This window comes from Theropithecus gelada, unplaced genomic scaffold, assembly GCF_003255815.1.
Source record: "Theropithecus gelada isolate Dixy unplaced genomic scaffold, Tgel_1.0 HiC_scaffold_15883, whole genome shotgun sequence".
NCBI classification, from domain to species: Eukaryota; Metazoa; Chordata; class Mammalia; order Primates; family Cercopithecidae; genus Theropithecus; species Theropithecus gelada.
Window position 1 is genome coordinate 3782613 of NW_020257640.1, and position 20057 is coordinate 3802669.

Below are 20057 nucleotides of genomic sequence, written 5' to 3' on the forward strand. Positions count from 1 at the left end.
CTTTGGAAAATCCTTATCATGAACTCAAAGTGGCAGGGCCATCTTTTGGTTCTTGTTCCCGATCAATGGTTTTTAGCCACTAGACCACTTTCTGCACTGGGTTTCTTGTGTCCTCACCCTGTACCATAAGGCAGTCTGGTTGCTTCAGCAGGAAGGCTCGGCGGCATGATAGGCGGGTGGCCTCTGAAGAGAGCTCCTCTTGTTTTCCTGATGGACCCAGGGCCAATGTGCCGCAGCCCCTGTGAAGCACAAAGTACGAGGCTGTGGCTCCTGGATGGGGTGTTTCTCCCTTTGCCTTTAAGAGAACGCAGGAGTCATAGCGGTGTGCAGACGTGTACCTTGCCAGGGCTGCCAGGGGAATGCAGGCTTCTGGGGAGGGTTGAGGGGACAGAGATGTGTGTGCACTGATTAGTGTGCCATAGACTACAGCACAGCAGAGGCAAAGAATGCCATCTAAGCTCTTGTTGCTCGGAGTGTCCGAGGATCATCACCATCCAGGTCACCCAGGAGCTTATTAGAAATGCACAGTCTCAGACCTCAGCCCAGACCGTGAATCAGAACCTGCATTTGAACCACATTCCTAGGTGACTCCCAGGCACATTCTAATTCGAGAAGCTCTGCTGCTTTTACCTGCACTCAAGGCCTCAGACTTCAGACCACTCCAGGAAGCCTTCCTTTCACATCCCGACACACCCCCCCCCGCCGACACTCTGTCACCTGGATCTTGCCCATTTCCTCCCTGGCATGTCCCTTAGTCCCTTAGGTCTGCACATCTGCCCTTCCTCATTGGCCAGCTCTAGCACAGATCACTGTGTTCACCTTGGCAGTCCCAAGTCCTTGCATACTGCCTGCCTGAGAGCAGGCTCCAAGCTGAAGGCCTCTGGAGTCAGTGGATGAACGGATATGTGATCTACATGGCAGAAATAAAAGCCTGAAGCTCGCAGAAGGTTAGGTGTTTATTTGCACTGCTTTTTAGACCGTCTACCAGGTTAAAAAAAAAATTACACAGACTCTTTTGAAGGCATAGATTTTAGATACCAACCTCCGACTGTGGCATTTGGGGTTTCCAGAGCATGTTGTGGAGGCACTTTTGTACCCAGAGGCACATGGAATTTACCAGGCTGTAGGGAGCGATGTGCTCTCAGGGGCTGCTGCTGCCAGTAGCCTGGTGAGGTAGGGAAGACAGCAGTGGACACACGGTCAGGGCCCAGTACACAGCCCGCCTGCCTTTCATGTGCTGATTGTCCAGCAGGTGGCACCTGTTCCCTCCTGCCACCCACCTTAGAATCGCTTCCCTCTTGATGAGCACCTTCAGCCAGAGGTGTGTGGGAAGGGGAGGACGTGCACTGGGCTCTGCTCTGTGCCAGTATCTTTGGTATAAGGAGCCATTCCCTGGCCCAGGGCAGGCAGCCAGTACCCACCAGGGTTGGGGATCATTGTGGGTCTCCCTTGCCCATGCTCTCTCTGCCTCTCATTAGTAGGGAATCGATGGGCCCTTGTTATGCCAAGGCAATGCTAAAATCTCTGCTTTACCTGCCCCCTTCTCAGCGAGGCTCTCTGTGGGCCACAGCTGATGCTCCATCAGTGCCAGTTTATGAGACAAGTTTCTACTGCTCAGCCTTGGCACGGCAGATGGAAAACACCAGCAGGAAGAGCTTCCCCGGCATGGCCTTCCCTGCGTCGGTCATGTCGCAGGGAAGCCTAATGAGCTATCCTTGCGGTGGGCTTTTCTGCTTTTCACTGAAGAACCCTCATATGCTCCATAGACATGAGCTCATGAAGCCTTCCTGGGGGGCAGGGGCAGCCTCATCTGTGACACTCTCTCTGGGCAGCTTCACCGGCCCTACTGTCTTCCTTCTATCAGAAGATGCCTTCGGGCCCAGGAGACTTATCAAGACCTCACCCCCTTTGTCTTCAAAGATGCTTTTTTTTGGTGACAGATCACCCTGGTTCTGCAGCGGGTTGGGGGCTAAGCCAAGAACACCTGTTTCTCCACAGGGGAAGTAAGCTAGAGTCAGGAGGAAGCAGCGAGGATGGCATGTGACTGGACGACAGACGTCCTGTGGCCCCGGCGGTGCTCTCTCCTCTTGTGCTTTGGGGCAGCAGCATTTTAGGTGTGTAGCTTTGGTGGAAACGTTGCTCCCCACTGTTTGGAAGTGTAGTGCTCCATGAGGAGGAAGTTGGAGCCAGTGTGGTTTTCTGGGTCCTCTGCCAGAGGACATCTGGAGTCCCCAATATGTTTCCCCAGGAGCGACTTAATGAAGACAATCCTTCAGCCCAGGCAGGGTCCCTGAAAGGGCTCAACGCTGGCGCGCGGGGAGCTTCACTCCCTAGTGTGTCCTCTCGCTCTGCCCCTTGGGCTGATTTCTAAAGGGTCTACTCTAGGCCTTCCTGGGAGATGTTCAAACTACAGATGGAACGGGTGAGAAGGCACAGTGGTTTAAAGGATGCTCATCACCAGCTTAAAGGAGGGAAGGAAATGACGCTTTGTTCTCAAGCCAGGTTCACTAATGGCTCTGGCAAGGAGGTGACTTCGCTCTCACAGGAGGATCCATTTGCAGGCTCCATGGTGACTTCTGACTTTTAGGGAAAATGTCTCCCCCACTCAGCCAGGATGAGGTGCAGCAGCTTCAGCCCAACCCCCCCATCCTCCCACCACCCCGCAAAGGACCAGGCACAGACTCCAGGCCGACTGCCTGATTTTGCTCCTCCCCAGTCCTCCTGCTGCTGCCCCAGGTGGAGGGAAGAGATGCGGCCCCTGCTCACAGGCATCAGGGGTGACTCTGGGCGGAGCTGTTGCTTTCCCTCCTCCTTAGAGCTCCAGCTCTGCAAGAGCCTTGGGGGAGTAGCAAAAGGGGAGTTGTGGGGGTGGGATGGGCAGGGATACATCGAACCCACCACAGCACAAGCCTCTTCTGTACAAAAAGTGTGTATATCTCTGCAAATGTCACAATAGCATGATCTGCTCTTCTCTTAACATACGGCACTTGCTTTTAAATCTACAAGTTGAAATCTCAGAGACCCAACTTTTTAGCTAGCTATGTATAATTGCAAATCCTGTTATATATGTGGAATATATGTAAATACATATCACACATATGTGTGTATATCATTCTGAATAGTATTGCATACATTTGAGTCCCAGGAATTTGGACCTCAAACCTCCTATTTGCACACAGTTATACCGCTCTGCACCACCAAGGAAAGAAAACCTAACAGGCCCAGGGCACCGTCCCTCGTGTGCCTGGTGTCCAGAGCCCAGGGCAGGCACCTCATACGTGGCTCGTCTTCTCGGCCAGGGCATGGTCCGTGGGCAGCGTGAACTTGATGGCGCCGTCCCTCTCCCAGCCCCTCCGGATCCTGGTGAGTCTGCGGCTGATGCAGGGCAGGAGAAACAGGGCTTTGGCCAGGATGACGACGCACGGCACCAGCAGCGTGAGCGTGAAGGTGGGAGGCAGGTAGAACTTGTAGCGGCTCTCCTCGAAGGCGCGGGTCCAGCCATAGGTGAGCGTGTGCAGTGTGCTCAGCACCAGGGCCACAAAGCCCAGCGAGGACTGTGGAGCGAAAAAAAGGCTGGAGTGAGGGCAAGGGGATGACAGATGCAGCAATCCTGCCAATGACTCCTCTGTTGGCCTGGCGGAGGGAAAGGAGGGTGGTCTTAGCCCTTGTGGCTCTGGGTTGGAACCCGAGTTCTATCACTGTTAGTGTGATTTTATGATAACTCTCAACTCTCTATGCCTCAGCTTCCACAACAGGAAAATGGGAAGAATGCTTCTATGCTGAAGGTGTCTAAGGACTGACAAATTCATGCGGATTCCTTACAATAACCATATAACCATGTTTTTTCCTTAACTTGGTTATTTGTATCTCTGGAGGCTGCTGGATGATTTCAGATGGAATTAAGTTCAAAGAAGTTTAAAAAACAGTTAAAGCCTGCTGCAGTGGCTCTCGCCTGTAATCCCAACACTTTGGGAGGCCTAGGTGGGAGGACTGCTTGAGCCCAGGGGTTCGAGACCAGCCTGGGCAACACAGTGAGACCCTGTTTCTTCAAAAAATACAAAAAAATTAGCCCGGCTGTGGCAGCATGTGCCTGTTGTCCCAGCTACTTGGGAGGCTGAGATCACTTGAGCCCAAGAGGTCAAGGCTGCAGTGAGCCAAGATTGTGCCACTACACTACTACACTACTGCACTCCAGCCTGGGTGACAGAGCAAGACCCTGTCTCTAAATATATATATACACATATACATGTATATGTGTGTGTGTGTATACAAATTTTACTAGTTATGTGTGTATTTTAATGTATATTAGAGTAACAAGTGTCTGCCTGTATACCAAAATCATAATTTCACAGATAACATTTGGCCTAAGTTAAGATCAGATAAAAAGTGGACTGATTTTAAATTAGCTTGAAGATAAATGCAGAGTAAATAATTTACAGATGGCATGTGGATTTGGCACCAGTAGTGAAGGCCCACTCATGGGGCCTGTGGTCTGGGTGACCTGGCACCATATAGAAAGCCCCAGAACACCACACAGATGCCCTCTGTGCATGCCAGACCTTCACCTCCCGCCCCATGCTGGGTTATAAATATCCCGGGTGGAAACCCCGCTGGGCCTACTCTTTCCTCTGGAGGAGATTAGTGACCGTGGGGAGAAGAGACCGTCCAACTCCAAATGGAAATGGTGCCAGCCATTTTACAATGGAGCTTCCCACCCCTTGAACCACGTGTGGGCTTTTGTGGGTCACTTCCAGCCAAGAGTGACTGATCCACCACCCAAAGCGTGACTTTCTGTAGGAGCTGCAATGTGAAAATGGCTGGGAAGTGCTGCTCTGTGACTCCAGCCTCTTGGCATGTACGAGTTTTCATGGACCACAAAGGAAGAGATCCAGGTTCTACTGTTGGTGCTGGTTCAACTGATATGAACCCTGGGCAGTCCACTTAATCAACTTCAGTGGGAGATAAGTAATTTCCAAAGCTAAAGTCAGAGGGGGAAGTGCTGGGTAGGCGCAGTCGCCTCCATCTAGTCCCCTAGACAGGGCAGGCAGTGACACAGCAGAGGGCACTGAGAGCGAGGGAAGAGTGGCACAGGGGGGCTCTGACTGAATTCTGCGAGCACTGGGGAGCCACTGAGAGCTTTGGGGCAGGAGAGACCATGTCTATTACACAGGGATGGAAATAGCAATGACCCATCAAGCAATGAACACATAATGCATTTTCTCCAAGGAGACATCGCGAGGGTGTAATTTAAATGTGGCGGCTCACCGAGACCTCTGGGTGGTCTCTATGGATTCCCTTCTAGCCCGGCTTGTCGGCATCAATCCAGAGCCTCGGCTGACAGATGCTTCTCATTTGCACTCCCCTCAGAAGTGTTTCTAAGTGGGTCTGATTCCACACTGGGCCCTGTTCTTGCTCCTCCCTGGTGTGTGTGCGTGTGTGTGTCCCTTCGTTTGCGCCTGCTCCAGAACAGACACCAGGACGGTGAATGTCAGTGAGTGAAAGAACATGGTGTGGGAGAATTGCTTGTAATACTTTTGCTAAAGATAATAATAAACATTTTCCAATGGCTGCACACTACAATTTCACAGACAGGTTCTCACGTTCAACATCCCTGGGCCCAAGTAAAATAACCAAATAAAACCTTCTGTATCCTTCCTCACCCTCTTTGGTTCTTCTTGGCTTTGTGTCCACTTCTAGAATCTTCTTGGCCCGGTCTTTAACAACTTCTGGCTCACCACGAAGAGTGAGGAAGCCACTGTGGGCTTTGTGCTGTCACTCACAGTGAATTCCTATCATTTTAATGTAGTCACCTCCTAAAGAGAAGCCTCCTTGACCGTCAATGGCACATGTAAGCAAATCCTTGCCACTTCCGGAAGTGTCTATCAATAATTCCAAATCCCCTGCAACTTCTCAGGCACCCCAACTTTTCTAAATTCTAATCTCTTGGTGTGGAAGACTGTGGTTAAAAAGGTCCCCAGAACCGACCATCAAGAAAAAGTCTTGGCCGGGCGTGGTGGCTCATGCCTGTAATCCCAACACTTTGGGAGGCCGAGGTGGACGGATCACCTGAGGTTGGGAGTTCAAGACCAGCCTGACCAACATGGAGAAACCCCGTCTCTACTAAAAATACAAAAGTAGCCAGGTGTTGTGGCACATGCCTGTAATCCCAGCTACTCGCTTGAACCCGGGAGGCAGAGGTTGTGGTGAGCCAAAATCATGCCATTGCACTCCAGCCTGGGCAACAAGACTGAAATTCCATCTCAAAAAAAAGAATAAGTATTGATGTCAATCACCCTAATGTTCCCCAGCCAGGTTCCCAGCCCTAATTAACTGTGGGCCCTCCCACCCCTCCTCATTGTGGACTTACTGGTGTTGCTAAGATGGCTGGGCAATGCCCTTTATCCCCGAGAGTTTGTCACTCTGTGGCTATCAGACTGTGGTTTTCAAACCTTGCTACACATTAAAATCACCCGGGGAGCTTGCTTGGGTAAAATATTAGTGCCCAAACCCCACTCCCAGAAATTCAGATTAAATTGGTTTGGGGCGGGACGTGGGCATCTGTTCTTTTTTAAGGTTCGGCAGATGAGGCTGATCTAAACCACTCATGTAGGAGACTGTCGTCACCACACCCTTCTAGCTTCAGGGTGAAAAGTCCACACGGGCCCCTCTGCTCAGGTCACTTGACTGGAGAAGACCTGGACCTATCTGTTCCTTAGACAAAGCCCCACTGAGAGCCTTTTGGCGCCCACCTCTGTGTCGTGGTGCTTTTCCAGAAGGTGCGGCAATGGGAGCCCGTCCAGGCCTGGAAAGCCAGCCTTAGTGGACCCAGTGAGGTCTTTGCATCTCCCTCGGGCAACGTGCCCTGTGGCTCCAGTGTTTGGTCTGTGTGGGCCACTGTCCCCAGCCCCTGATCTAGAGAGTGATGAATTTTGCTGGACACTCTGGGCTCTGCACAGGGACAGTGTGGAGACACTGCTCCAAGGCCCACCAGTGGCAGTCAGCTCCTCCTGTTCATATATCCTCATGCTTGTGCCATCCAAAATCCCACGGTGCAGACAGCAGGAAGCTCCAGCCTCAGGCTAGTGGTTCATAGCAAGGACTGACAGCCAAAGGCCAGCCAATAACAAAGGGCCTTTGACTTTCCTGTCCCAGTGGGAAGCCTGCATGATTCCAGAGAGTTACTTTCCCGAAAACTCTCCTTGGGAACAATTTAAAAATCCCGGAACCCAAAGAAGCCCAAAAGAAGGAGAGGGATTGTCATGAGGCAATTAATAAGATCTCCAAGCTAGGGCCATTTTTATTATACGTAAGCTTGTTAGCAAAAAAGAAACAGCCAGGTCGTTGTAGCTCCTGCTGGTGCTCAATTACTGCGGCACGAAGGGGCTTTGGACAATCGCTCACGAAGCTGGGGTCAGGCTGGTCTTGTCATTATTTCAGGCAGGTGGCTGGAGTGGGCAAGGTCACAGGCAGTTCCTCTCACTCTGGGAGAGAACTTAGGTTCTGAAAGCTGAACCCTCATTTTTCTGTGCAGATGAGCTGCTCTGACTGGGGTATTTTGCAGTCTAACATCTAATAATGTTTAACTGGCTGAATTGGAACAGTTAGCACAACCCAAACCAAACCAAAACGATAACAAAAAGTACCCAAAGGAACACAGAATAAAATGTAAAACTTTGAAAACAGCTTTGGGAACAAAAGGATAAATGCGAGCGCAAGTGACCTCTTTGTGGAATCAACACATTGTTTCAATGGTTTTTAGCTAAATAAAGTGTCTGAGATGTTCAAACCAGAGCGACTTCACCTTGAATGGGGGCTGGGTAAAATGAGGCTGAGATCTACTGGGCTACATTCCCAGGAGGTTAAACATTGCTAGTCACAGGATGACATAGGAAGTCGGCTCAAGATACAGGTCATACACACCTTGCTGATAAAACAGGTTGAGGTAAAGAAGCCAGCCAAAAGCACCAAAACCAACACGGCCTCTGGTCATCCTCATTGCTCATTATACACTAGTTATAATGCATTAGCATGTTAAAAGACACTCCTGCTAGCGTCATGACAGTTTACAAATGCCACGGCAATGTCAGGAAGTTACACTATATGGTCTAAAAAGGTAAGGAACCCTTAGTTCTGGGAATTGCCATCCCTTTCCTGGAAAACTCATGATTAATCCACCCCTCATTCAGCATATAATCAAGAAGTAACAATAAGTATAAGCAGCTGGGCAGCTATGCCGCTGCTCTGACTATGGAGTAGACATTCTTTTATTCCTTCCTTTCTTAATAAACTTGCTTTCACTTTACTCTATGGACAGGCCCTGAATTCTTTCTCGCGTGAGGTCCAAGAACCCTGTCTTGGGGTCTGGATCAGGACCCTTTTCCGGTAACAAAAGCATTACAGATCTAGGGGTCAGCCACGGCTCCTCAAGAATCATGGCTGTCCCCGTGGCGTGGTGTCTGCTGTGGACATGTGTGTAGGGGAGGGTGATGGGGCTCAGGTAGCTTCTCACTGGCCGTGCTAACTTTAAAGGAGAAGGTTGCAGCTTACCTTAAAAGCCAGCATGCCACTGTTGGCTGCATGCATCCTGCATTTAACGTGTCCAGCTCAAATCCTCTCAATGACCATATGGGGTGGGCACAGGCACAAGTGAGCAGCAGAAGCTCCGAGAGCCTAGGAAACTTGTCTGATGATGCAGGGCAGGTAAGTGGGGGTCTTGGGACTGAAATTCAGGTCTTCTGGTTCCACTGTCTGTGTTCCCTGCACTGGAAGTTGCCACACACTGTGGCATGCGCACCTATCAGTCACTCAGGGAGCTGCAAAAATAGACTGCCAGAGCCATCCCTCAGCATCTGGGTCCATGGATGGGAGGCAGGCCTGGGTTGTCAATTTCTCAACCTATTTGACAGGGACTCGCAGTAAGAATCGTGTTTTCCTCTGCTGCCCGGTAGACAATGAGGTATGCTACATTTGCAAATATAACTAGCAAATCCACATAACTGAAAAAGTATCCTGACAACATGCAAAACACTCCACTGTTTTCTTTGCCATTCTATTTTATTTCATTTTTAAAATGCTGCTTGTGATCCACGGAATCAATTGCATGATCCACTAGTGAGTGTCCACCAGTTTGCAAACACTGACCTGGACCACTTTTAGGCCCAGCGTTGGAGTTCCCTGGCCTCTATCTCACTGTCGCCTACTGAACTCAGAAATGGATGGCTGGTAGCTTAGTCAGGGATAATGGAAATGTGGCCAGATACCCTAAGAATAATAGCAACATGCTTTTTATTTTTCTTTCACACATAATCTCCTACTGTGGCTCATAAAATCCCTGTAGGGCATTAACTTGGTTTTTCAGGGGTGTAAACTGAGGCTCTTGGAGCAGACATGCTCTGCCCACACTTACAGAGAAGGGTTGCGGGGAGGGAAAGCTGGAACCCGGGCTTCCCAGGCGACGCTGACAGTGCCTCCTCCGTATTGACATCTGGTTTTTGTGGATGGAAGGCAGGCATTGATTTCCACAAGTAAAATCCTGCCTCTCTACCCACCTAACACCACCCCGCTCTTGCAGTGGCAAAAGGACTGTCCTATTTGTATTTCAACGCTTTCATATGTAAAGTAGAAGGCAGCTGCTAGGGTCTCAGTCAGCTCTTGCTAACAAAATCAAATCCACCGGCTTTCTCTGGCAGCCAGAGCCAGGGCATGTAATCTATGGCTGCTTAAGGGAGCAGCTTTCTGGTGAGGGGAGCAGCCTGCGGTCGGTTTTAATTGTGGATAAGCCATGCACGCCAGATACTTCCAGGTGGGAAGAGGAAAATCCTAGATTTGAGTGTGAGACACATGGGGATTAGTGGCAGATAAATAAAATTCTTCCCCTTCTCGTATGCTAGCATGTGTCAGCCCTGAGCCCTCCTCCAGGGACCTTCTGAGACGAGCAGAGTCAGGGAGATTCAGAGGCAGACACACTTTAAAAAATACATGGCTACAACTCTGTGTTGTTCCAATGGATGTGAAGCATCCCTGGTCAGGAGCAATTAATTTGGATTACGTAAGAGCATTACGCTGTCACTGTCCCTGAGTCCTGTACCACGTCCTCCCTGCACAGATTTCTGTTGATAGTGGGGGTGGATAGGATGGCTGTTCTCTGCCCTGATACAATGGCAGGATACAGCATTAGTCAGCTCCCACCCAAGGGAGGGGAGGAGTTAATCCGCCAACACTGACCGCAGATTCTGTGTGGAGAACAGTGGGAGATGCCAAAGAAATGTAAACAATGTCCCCGCCTCCGTTTCCTTTATCATGGAAAGATGGCTCTGCCTGTCTTGTTCTCTATTGCATCACAGGCCTAGCAGGATGCCTGGCCTGCAGTAAATGCTCAATAAATGTTTGTTGAATGAACAAATGCAAAAAGAAACTTGCCACTAGCAGCATTTCCCAGAGTATGTTCTGTGGAGTTTGTTTGTTTGTTTGTTTTGGAGACGAGGTCTTGCTATGGTGTCCAGACTGGACACTTGAACTTCTGACTCCTGGAAGGATCGCTCAAGCCTAAGTGATTCTCCCACCTCAGCCTCTGTTAGTAGCTGGGATCCCAGCCACATGCCACAGTGCCCAGCTTGTGGAGTGCTGATAGCTGTTATTTGGAAAAAAGGAGGGGGAGGGTGCTAATGCTCCAATAAGTCTGGTTGACAAAGGTTTGTTTGTTGTACATGTTATTAGAATTTTTGATGTGCCAAAGTGCATTGTGATCTCTTAGAGGGAAGTAAATCTTTTCTCAAATTCATTTGATGACAGACCTCCCTTTTCCGGATTGTTTCATAGGAATGGCATCCTTGCGAAAAAGCTGTGCTGCATCCCCTACAAACTGGGGTCCTAATGCTTGTCTCCCATCCACGCTGCATGAACCAAGGGGTTAAGGGGAACAACAGAGCCAGGCTGAGACGAGGGGTGGAGGGTGGTGGACCAGGCTCACTCACTCCCTAGCCCACGGACTCCTACCTAGACCAGCAAAATGTCCAGTGACTTCATGTCATTCAATTTTGTTTGGAAAGCTCAAGAATTCTAGAAGCTGAGAACAGTGGACCCAGGGCTCAGTGTCCTGGAATGTAATGTTTTCCCATGCCTGTGTCTGGCTTCCTCATGTAGTGGCAGGTTAAGTTTGTAGCGGGCAGCCCCTATCAGGAGGCTTGGATGGGCCCTCTGGGTCAGGAAGGCCTGGCATCTCACTGAGTGGTCCTGCTGTGCGGATGATCAGAGCCCAGGCAGTTCTCGAAGGTGGAGCACTTACTCATGAGAGGTGGCCAGGGCCACGCTGAAGCTTGCCGGCGGACGAGAGACTACTTTACCTGAACGAAGCTGAACTCCCTCCAGTTGAGCGAGTTTGCAATGGATGGCAGTGAGGTCACGGCCAGCAGGGACAGCGTGCCGAGGGCCAGCACTCCCAGGGAGAGGTAGATCTCCATCCGCCAGACCTCCTCCTCTACCCAGAGGTGGCTCTTGTTGGCCAAGACCTGACATGGATGGAAGGAAAAGAAGGAAAACCATGAACGCTGTGGCAAAGGCTGGTGCCCTGGGAGGGCAATGATGAAGGACACGAGAAAGATGATACGGCGGGTACTCACACTGCACCTGACACTACCCGGGTCTGTGACAAGCATTTCTCAGGCACTAACTCATCGAATCCTCAAAACCATCCCACGAAGTAGAGATCACTGTTATCCCATTTCAGAGATGGAGGAAATGAGGCACAAAGATGAAATCACTTTCCCAAGGTCACATGCAGCTAACAGATGTAGAGCTGGGGCCAGGACCCACGCACTCTGGTGCCAATGACTGGGGCTTCTGGGGCTTTCACACATCTGCCCCAGGGCAACCAATCAGAACAGTCACATCAGTAGAGTAAGGAGTCAACCAGAAATCCAGCCCTTAAGCATGGCTCCATCTCACGGTTTTCTGGCCCCAGAATCCCAGGACAGGAGAGAGGAGCTCTTCTAGCTCAGAATCCCCTCAGCCAATGAGCTCACACCCTACTGGCTGCTTCCCTTCCCAGCCTGTTTCACCCTGAGCCCTCCGTCTTCCTGGACCCCCACACTGCCCCTGTCACTGGCTCACACTCAGGACATACAAAGACACAAGCAGACACTGAGCCCCCAACACTCCCTGACCCAAAGCTCTCAGCCTCCCATCTTCCTACCCAGTTCTCTACTTCTGCCTGGGGCACACAGCCTTGGCTCAACTTTGCCAGGCAAGAGAGACTGACGGCCATTCACCAAGCAGTTCAGCGAGCACTTACGAAGCACCTACTGTGAGCCAGGCCCTGGGCTACAGAAAATAAAGATACTTGCCTTCACCCTGCCCTCTGAGAGATCTGGGGCCCCCACCAAGCTCCAGGACACATAAATTGGGGAGCCCGTACGAACCTGGAGATTTCTGACCCTTCTCTCCCCACCGTGCCACTGAGCCCCCTCCTAACCCGGCCAACGCTCACTCGCACAGTGCCCTCATGAGGAAGAACTTTTATCAAGGTGCAACTAGACCAGGTAGCAGAGTTCGTGGAAGTCAAAGTGTTCTCTGCGAATCACTGTGAAATGCTGGTACTTTAATTCTATAATGTCAGCAGAACAAGGAACAGTATTTCCATTAGAAGATGTGACTACACTTTAATAGGCTGCCTCTCAAAATAGAATGACTCATACAGGTTTTTTGAGAAACAATTTCAGCAGAAAAAAAAATAATAATAACATGAGCTCAGTTACCAGATAAAATGTTAAAAGTGAATCCACTAGGCTGAGCAAAATGGTTATATAGCTTATAAGAGAAAGTTTAAAGAAACAGAGAAAATGCCATCCATTGAGTGCTTTTCCTGCAATTTGTGAAAAATGATTGCCTCTGTTCTATTTTAGGGCAGGCCTGGCTCACTTTGGTGACTTTAAGCCACTAAGGGACCAGGAGTCTGGGGATCCAGCCTCTTGTCCTGACCACCAGTGGCATGTGACTCTAGCAGGTCTGTCTCTGGGCCTCAGTTTCTCTACCTGGGAGGTTTGGATGAGGTCATGTCTGAAATTCTCTTGATTTTGCTTGTGTGCCTGCTGTGGTTGAAGTCACCATTAGCTGGAAAGGCATGCAGAGGGCGGAGAGGTCTCCTCCGTACCTCTGCCCAGAGAAGTCTTACTCACATCTCGCAGCATGAATTGAGTAAGTCATCTCCTCGCTGGAAGTTGTTTGTTCTTTAACTCTGCTTCATTAGTCATTCCTCTCTGCGTCTCGGGAAGATCAGGCAGTTAATGTCACAAGTCAGAGTTTCGATGATTACACACACACATACCACATTGGCTTGCAAAATGTCTTGTTTTTTTCCTCTAATATTTCTTCTCTGCAGTGACGCTGGGAAGGGAGGGATGAGGTGGGCAAGGGAGCAGTGGATGGCGAAGAGCCACATGAGGACTGAACCTAAGCCAGCCTTAGGAGTCCATGAGATTCTCGGTCAGCCTATTAAACCACAGTGCTGTGCTCAGAGCTCCCCGTTGACCAGTGGCGCACATGGCTAACTGGAACAGAGGTGTCATAGCTCGCCTAGTAAGTCTCTATGTTTAGAGATGATCAAGTTCGCCACCTTGAGAAGGCGAAGGAGAGTCATCATCAACAAGAGAGGGAAAGACAGCATTCAGGTGTGGGATTTCCCTCTAGGTTGCAGATCAGACGCTGAAGGACCAGTGGGGCTGCAGCATTAGCCCCTCTCCATGTCTTCACAGCGGGTGATGGATGGGAAGGGAGTGGTACTGACTCACTGCCTGCCAGACTCAGAGGAGGAGGGAGTGGCAGGGTGTGGAAGGGCAACCTGGGGGGCATAGAGACCACAGGCCTGGATTCTGACGCTGACTCTGCCACTGGTGGGCGGTCATGAGACCCTGGGCAGTCCCTTTCCTGGCTCATAGCATCCTTGTATCTTGCTGTGTTACTGTAGGACTAAAAGCATTACATTTGTGGAATGAGTAGCATGGGACAGGCACACAGTGGGCACTTAATGTAATAAATGGCTGTTGTTCTCAGTGGCAACAAGGCAGTTAGGCTAGTTCTTGCTCCAAGCTCTACGTGCACTCCTCTTAAGATGCCTGGTATTGGCTTTGTGGTGGGCAGTTAAAAATCAGTCACTCAGTGAACATGCGCTGGGAACCTGTGTTAGGAACCATGGACCCCAAGGTGTGGAAGACCCAGTCATGGACCTCTGAGTCGGGTATGAAGCAGTGTGTAAGAAAAATAATAGTATTTACAAAATACAACAGATTACAGAGGCACGTATGGGGAAGTCAGGAGAGAAGCTAGGGGAGCTTAACAGAGGTAGGGTTTTGAAGGAGGAATAGGAGTTTGCAGGAGGAATAGGAGTTTGCAGGCTGTCAAGGTGTCCCAGCGTGGGCATGCCAAGCCACGAGGAATGAGCTCTGCCCATTTAGAGGACAGTATGGGACCCAAGTGTTGACATGTCACAGGAGAAGGGGAGATGAGGCTGTGGAGGGAGTCTAGCTGCGTAGTTAGGGTTCTACCATTATCCCAAGGACACTGGAATCACTGAACCTTTTCAGCAGTGACATGGTCAGATGAGCGTTTCAGACTGACCATCCTATGCCAGCCATGTGCAGATGTAGCTTGGGGTGAAGGTAATAGGAGAACAGAGTGCAGCTTAAACATTTCTTTGATCTTGATCTTTGATTTTGATCTTGAAATGTGTACTTCCAGGGAAATACACAAGCAAAACCAAAGGCCCTGTACAAATATCAGTTATTGTTGGTAATAATACAGTCTGTAAACATGGTCTCAAAGGTTTTCCCTACAGTTGGGATACAGCTTTGCCTCCTAATCTGCAGACTCAGGGCTGTAAGGAAATCTTGGAGGAGTTTCTTGTGCCTGGACTAACGTGCTCCCTTGACCCAAGGGCCCCGTGGGCAGTTGGGGTGGTGAGTGGATGTGTGGGGACCCTGTGGTGAGATGCCCACGGGCTGGCAGCAGAAGCCACATATCAGGCCTGAGCTGCCCAGAGGCCCTGCTGTTTGGGGCTGAAGGCAGAACAGCCTCAGGTGCCCAGGCCCAGAACCGCGGGCATGGCTTACCGCGGACCGTCCAGAATCTACTTGGATGTGTCCAGGCTTGGGCACCTCCCCACATCTGGGCTGCTGTGTGTCAAGCCCCTGCCTCCCTCTGACCATCCACCCGACATACCCACATCAGCCCTGGTTTTGCCCTTAAGAACTCTGCAGAACAAGTTTAAGCCCCTTTGCGTGAGAGGCCTTCGGTGTCTCTGACTGATCTCGTCCTGCGGGAGGGATGGTTTCCTGGCAACCTCACCAAGGCCTGCAGCCCTAAAGAGTTTTGGGAAGCAGGGAAAATTACCTTGCATGAGCCTCTCTGTGCCCTGGTATTTGCATCAGGGCAGGATTGGGTTAACAGAATATCAGGGAGAGCCTTGGCAGGGCAGAGAATTTAGACAAAGGCAGTTGGAGGGTGGCAGGGGAGGGAGGGAGCAGTGGTGTGTCTTGCTGTGGGGGATAGTGGGCACCGTCACCGTTTTACCCACTGCTGCTGGAAATACCTGCCAGCTCAGGGGAGAGGGAGTGGTCGTGGTCTCTTCCATGTAGATCTGCCCCCTCCTGGGCAGCAACATTGTACTAGTCCCCAAGGAGCCCCGCAGAGCCTCCCGCCAAGGGGCTGGCGCTGTGTAGAAGTCAGTAAGAAAATATCATCAAAGAGCATCAAAAACATTAGCACTAGGAGAGAGCTTGATCTACCCATCAGGGCCCCGAGGACATAAGAGGGGCGGTAACTTGCTCAAGGTCAAGATCTTTGTTGCAGTCAGCGATGCTGGAGAGCATGAGTCCAGGCTCTAGCCTTCAGGCCTCCACACTGCCCCACACCAGCTGAGGCAAGGAGCCAGATGCTTTGTGTCTTTCTTACTCCTTTCTGTGGCCCCAGGGCCTGGCAGCATAGGTGCTCAGTGAATGAGTGAGTGCATGACCTAGTTCTGAAATCATTTACTCAATTGTTACTTTGGTTTCCCTGTAGAAAGCAGCGTGGGTATAAGCATGGATCTGGAAAATAGCTGGATCTGAATCCCAGCTCTGCTACTTACTGGCTGTGAGACTTTGGCCAAGTTACTTAACCCCTCTGTGCCTCAGATTTCTCATCTATGAAATAAGGATAGAATAGCACTTGGCCTACAGGGATGAGATGGGGTTAAATGAATTCACAGTGGTGTATGAAGCTCTTAGAATGGTTCCTGGAACACAGCTTGTTAAGGGTTCATGACTGATTTCTTCCCTTCCTCTCATTTCCATCAAGCATCTTGTTTTTCTGCCTGAAATCTGGGGTTCTTCCTTTGTCTTAGGAAAGTCTGAGCCCACAGATATCTGTGGGTGGCAAAGGATGAGGGCAGTTGAGTAGCTGCTGGCAGAGAAGCAGCAACCCTGAGAGTGAGTAGGGGCTGAGGTCTGTGGTTCTCAGGAGGTGCCCAGCCCTGCTTCCCAGTCCTGCCAATCCCCCATCCTCAGAGGGGAGGGCCCAGCCTCAACAAGGTCCCTGCATCCTGAGCAGGAACAGGAGCTGCAGGGGCTGCCAGGCTGGAATGAGGGGTGGATGAGAAGTGTCTCACCAGCACCTGGGCCGAACCCTGTTGGGTGACTGGCGTCCTGGAGTGGGCAGGACCTAATTACCAACCAGACCCAGGGCTGGGCACTGGAGGTGGAATTCATTTGGAGAAAATAAAGAAAGACAGTGTTGCTTGAAGACGTGAGCTTGGGACAAAGAATCAAGCCCCGTGAGCTTGCGGACCAGGAGGGAGGATCAGGGGCCTGTTTCTGTGGGCACAGGTGCCAGCTGATGCCTGGGTGGTCCCCACCTGGTGTGGCCTGAAGGCCCTCCACTTCCCAGGAATCCTGCTGGCAACCAAGTGCCATATGGATTTTCTAAATGAATGATTAATGCCACCCCCAGTAAAAAACAAAGAACAACAACAACAAGCCTAAACCTGGAACGCTGACTCCTGCAGCCTCCCCCATCTCCGCTGACAGCAACTCTCTCTCTCAGGTGCTCAGACCCAAACCCCAGAGTCATCCTTGACCACCCCACAAGACCCCGGGCCCATTCCAGCAGCAATTCCGTGCACTCCAGCTTCACATGTGCCTTCGGGATCTCCTTGCTCCTCCACTGCTCCCACTGCCTCCAGCCTCCACTGCCTCAAATCTGGGCATATGCACGGCCTCCTCGCTGGCCCCAGCAGCTAGCTGCTTCTGACCTCCTACAGTCTGTTCTCAGCCAAAACCCAGAGAGAACCACTTAAAATGTCAGGCAGATCAACGCCTAAATTCAAACCTTCACCAGCTCCCTCTTTCACTCAGAGCCTAAGGCTGAAGCCCTTCCTCTCAGGCCTCGCCTGCCACCCGCTCCTTGTTCAGCTCCAGCCACATGGGCCTCCTGGCTGCTCCTCCAACATACCAGGCACCCTTCTGCCCAAGGCCTATGCCCCGTGGCCTGCAACACCACCCCAGCGGCCCACCAGACCCTCTCCTCTCCTTCCAGCTCTGCTCACATAGCACTCACTCTGCAAGGCCTCCCGGACCATCTTCAAAACTGCACCCCCACCACCCACCCCTGCTTTCGTTTGCGCCTTAGCACTCCTGATCCTTTCAACGCCCACTATAATTCACTGCTGTATTTTGTTGAAGTCTGCCCCAGCTGGGATGTACCCATGGGGGCAGGAATTCTCATCTGCTTTGTTCACTGATACTCAAAATCTTGGGCAGGAGGATGTGGGTGCTGCCCCATGAGAACAGAATCTGCAGTTGGCACCTGGGCTGCACCTGTGGGTATCGGCTGCACCTGGTTGGTGGAGGGCACTGGACAAGCATGTGCTGAGTTGCCAGAGGGAGGAAGGGCGTGGGATGGGTACCTGCTTGACTGCCAGGTTGACCAGGTCGTAGCGGTGGGCACGGCGCAGCGGCAAGCAGAAGCTGTAGAGGGCGTGCAGGGCGGCGCAGAAGAAGCTGAGTAGCCCGATCTGCTTGCGGTGCTGCAGCCAGTGGTCCAGCCAGTCGGGGAAGCGCTGGTACTTGGTGCCGCGCCGCAGCTGCAGGGCAGCCGCCAGCACGCCGGGCAAGTACACCAGTGACAGCAGCACATAGGCCACGCACGGCAGCGTGGTGTTGACCACGGACACGGGCAGCTTGAAGAACTTGTTCTGGCTCTCCTGCATGTAGGGCTGCAGCACGTCCCGGACGAAGTTGTAGGCATAGAAGCAGACGAAGAGCCCTAGGGCCAGCAGGGTGGGCACCTTCCAGGCCGGGAGGAGGCGCAGGGGCATGGCCTCCACTTCCCGGGCTGATGCCAGGGATCCCATGTCCATGGGCATGAAGCCCATGGTGAGCGCCATCTCCGAGACAGCACGCTTGGCTTCCGGCTGGTCACTGCAGATGGGCACCTGTGGGAGGAAAAGCGGGGCAATCAGACGGGGTCACAGGCCACAGGAGTGGGCAAGGCCTCACTGAGAAGCTGAGGAAACTGAGGGCCAGAGGAGCAGGGACTTGTCCAAGTGAGCTGCCAGTCAATGGTACAGGTGGGAGCTAATGGGACTCTAGCTCCCAGGCCAGGGGCATTTTCTCTGGTGCCAAGGCCTCCCAGCCTCTGGCCCAGCTGCCCAGCCAGGCCAACTACTCAAGATGAGAAGCTGCGAACAGTAAGCTCCTTGCCCAGCTCATGGACATAGCAGTCACAAGGAAAATGCTCATCCAGGCTGTCCCCATGGGCCCCTGACATGGCTATCGCCAAGGCTGTGGCCTGCCCTGGGAGCCGCTCAGCAAAAGAGTTTTGCATATGGTGCAGGATGGGCAGTGGTGGCTGCAGCTCCATCCCTCAGTTCAGAATCGCCCCCTTGATGATGTCTCTCGGCTCAGTAGGGCCGTCAGTCAGCACATAAGGTCTTCCACGAGCCAGCTCCAGCCTGCCTTCTCTGCCTTGAAGCCCACTGCTCTGACCCACGAGGTCCCCCTGCAGGCACATTGGAGTCCTCAGATCCCAAAGCACTCTGTGGGCCTTGTTGACACTGCATTGGTCAGTCTAGTCTCAAAACACAGACTGAACACCTACTCTGTGCTGAGCTTTACATATATGATCTCTCTGCCTTGCCATGAGCCCGCAGGTAGGTACTATTGTCTTCATTTTTCAGATGAGAAAACTGAGGTCTAGGAGCTTTGTTTCTTATCTCTGTGCCTTTTCAGATTGTTCCCTCAGACTGGAATGCACTCCTGCTCCCTGAGCCTGACAGCCTGAGGTGGGCCCAGGTCAAAGCCCTCCTCCAAGTCTTCTCCAGCCAGCCTGCTTGCTCTGTTCCCTCCACGCCCTGCACCCAACACTCCCCACTGTTCCTCCTGGTCCATACCTGGGAGTCCCGTGATGCAGCCTGCATTTAAGGTGCTGTAGTCAGGTATAGCTGGGCACCTTGAAACTGTCTTACAGAGCCTGGCACCTGGGCTGGACTCACTGGTGGAAGTTCTCACACACATGGAGTCTGGCATTCTTTCGCCAAGAAAATGCATTAAAAACCAAGGTGGCATTAAAAACCACCTTGTCTTGGTAAGAATTCCTCGTGGCAAGAAATGTATGCAGCTCTAGCTGTTCCGTGGAGCCATTATCTAGCCCCAGAAAAACCCGCTGTTGACTTTTCTGAGAAATCAGATCTTGGAAGCCCTTAGAATAAATAAGAAAAGGTCTGAGACATGCCTGCCTTCCTCAGGGCCTGGTACATAAGTGTGTTACTTTCCTCCTTATAAGTCCAGTTCTAAAAGCCAAGCCTCTCTCCTTCTTGGCTCCAAATAGCGAAAAGCCATCAAACTTTTCCTCCTTGCCCTCTAGGAAACCCAGTTACCATAGCAGAAAGAACATGGGTTTCAGATCCATAGGAACTGGGTTCAAATCCCAACTTACCAGCTATAGGATTTTGAGTAAGATCATTAATATCGGCCGGGCGCGGTGGCTCAAGCCTGTAATCCCAGCACTTTGGGAGGCCGAGACGGGCGGAT

General features: G+C 51.5%; 1 protein-coding gene across 1 annotated transcript in view; it reads right to left on the bottom strand.

Annotated features, from left to right (window-relative positions):
* Positions 1-940: 940 nt before the first annotated feature.
* LOC112617118 (metalloreductase STEAP3-like) overlaps positions 941-20057 on the bottom strand; it is a 42277-nt gene continuing 23160 nt past the window's right edge. Inside the window, exons 4-6 of the mRNA XM_025373838.1 lie at positions 17933-18460; positions 11343-11507; positions 941-3554 (exon numbers count right to left, since the gene is read on the bottom strand). Coding sequence (XP_025229623.1) covers positions 3273-3554; positions 11343-11507; positions 17933-18460 — 975 coding nt within the window. The 3' untranslated portion in view covers positions 941-3272. The remainder of the gene's footprint in view (positions 3555-11342; positions 11508-17932; positions 18461-20057) is intronic.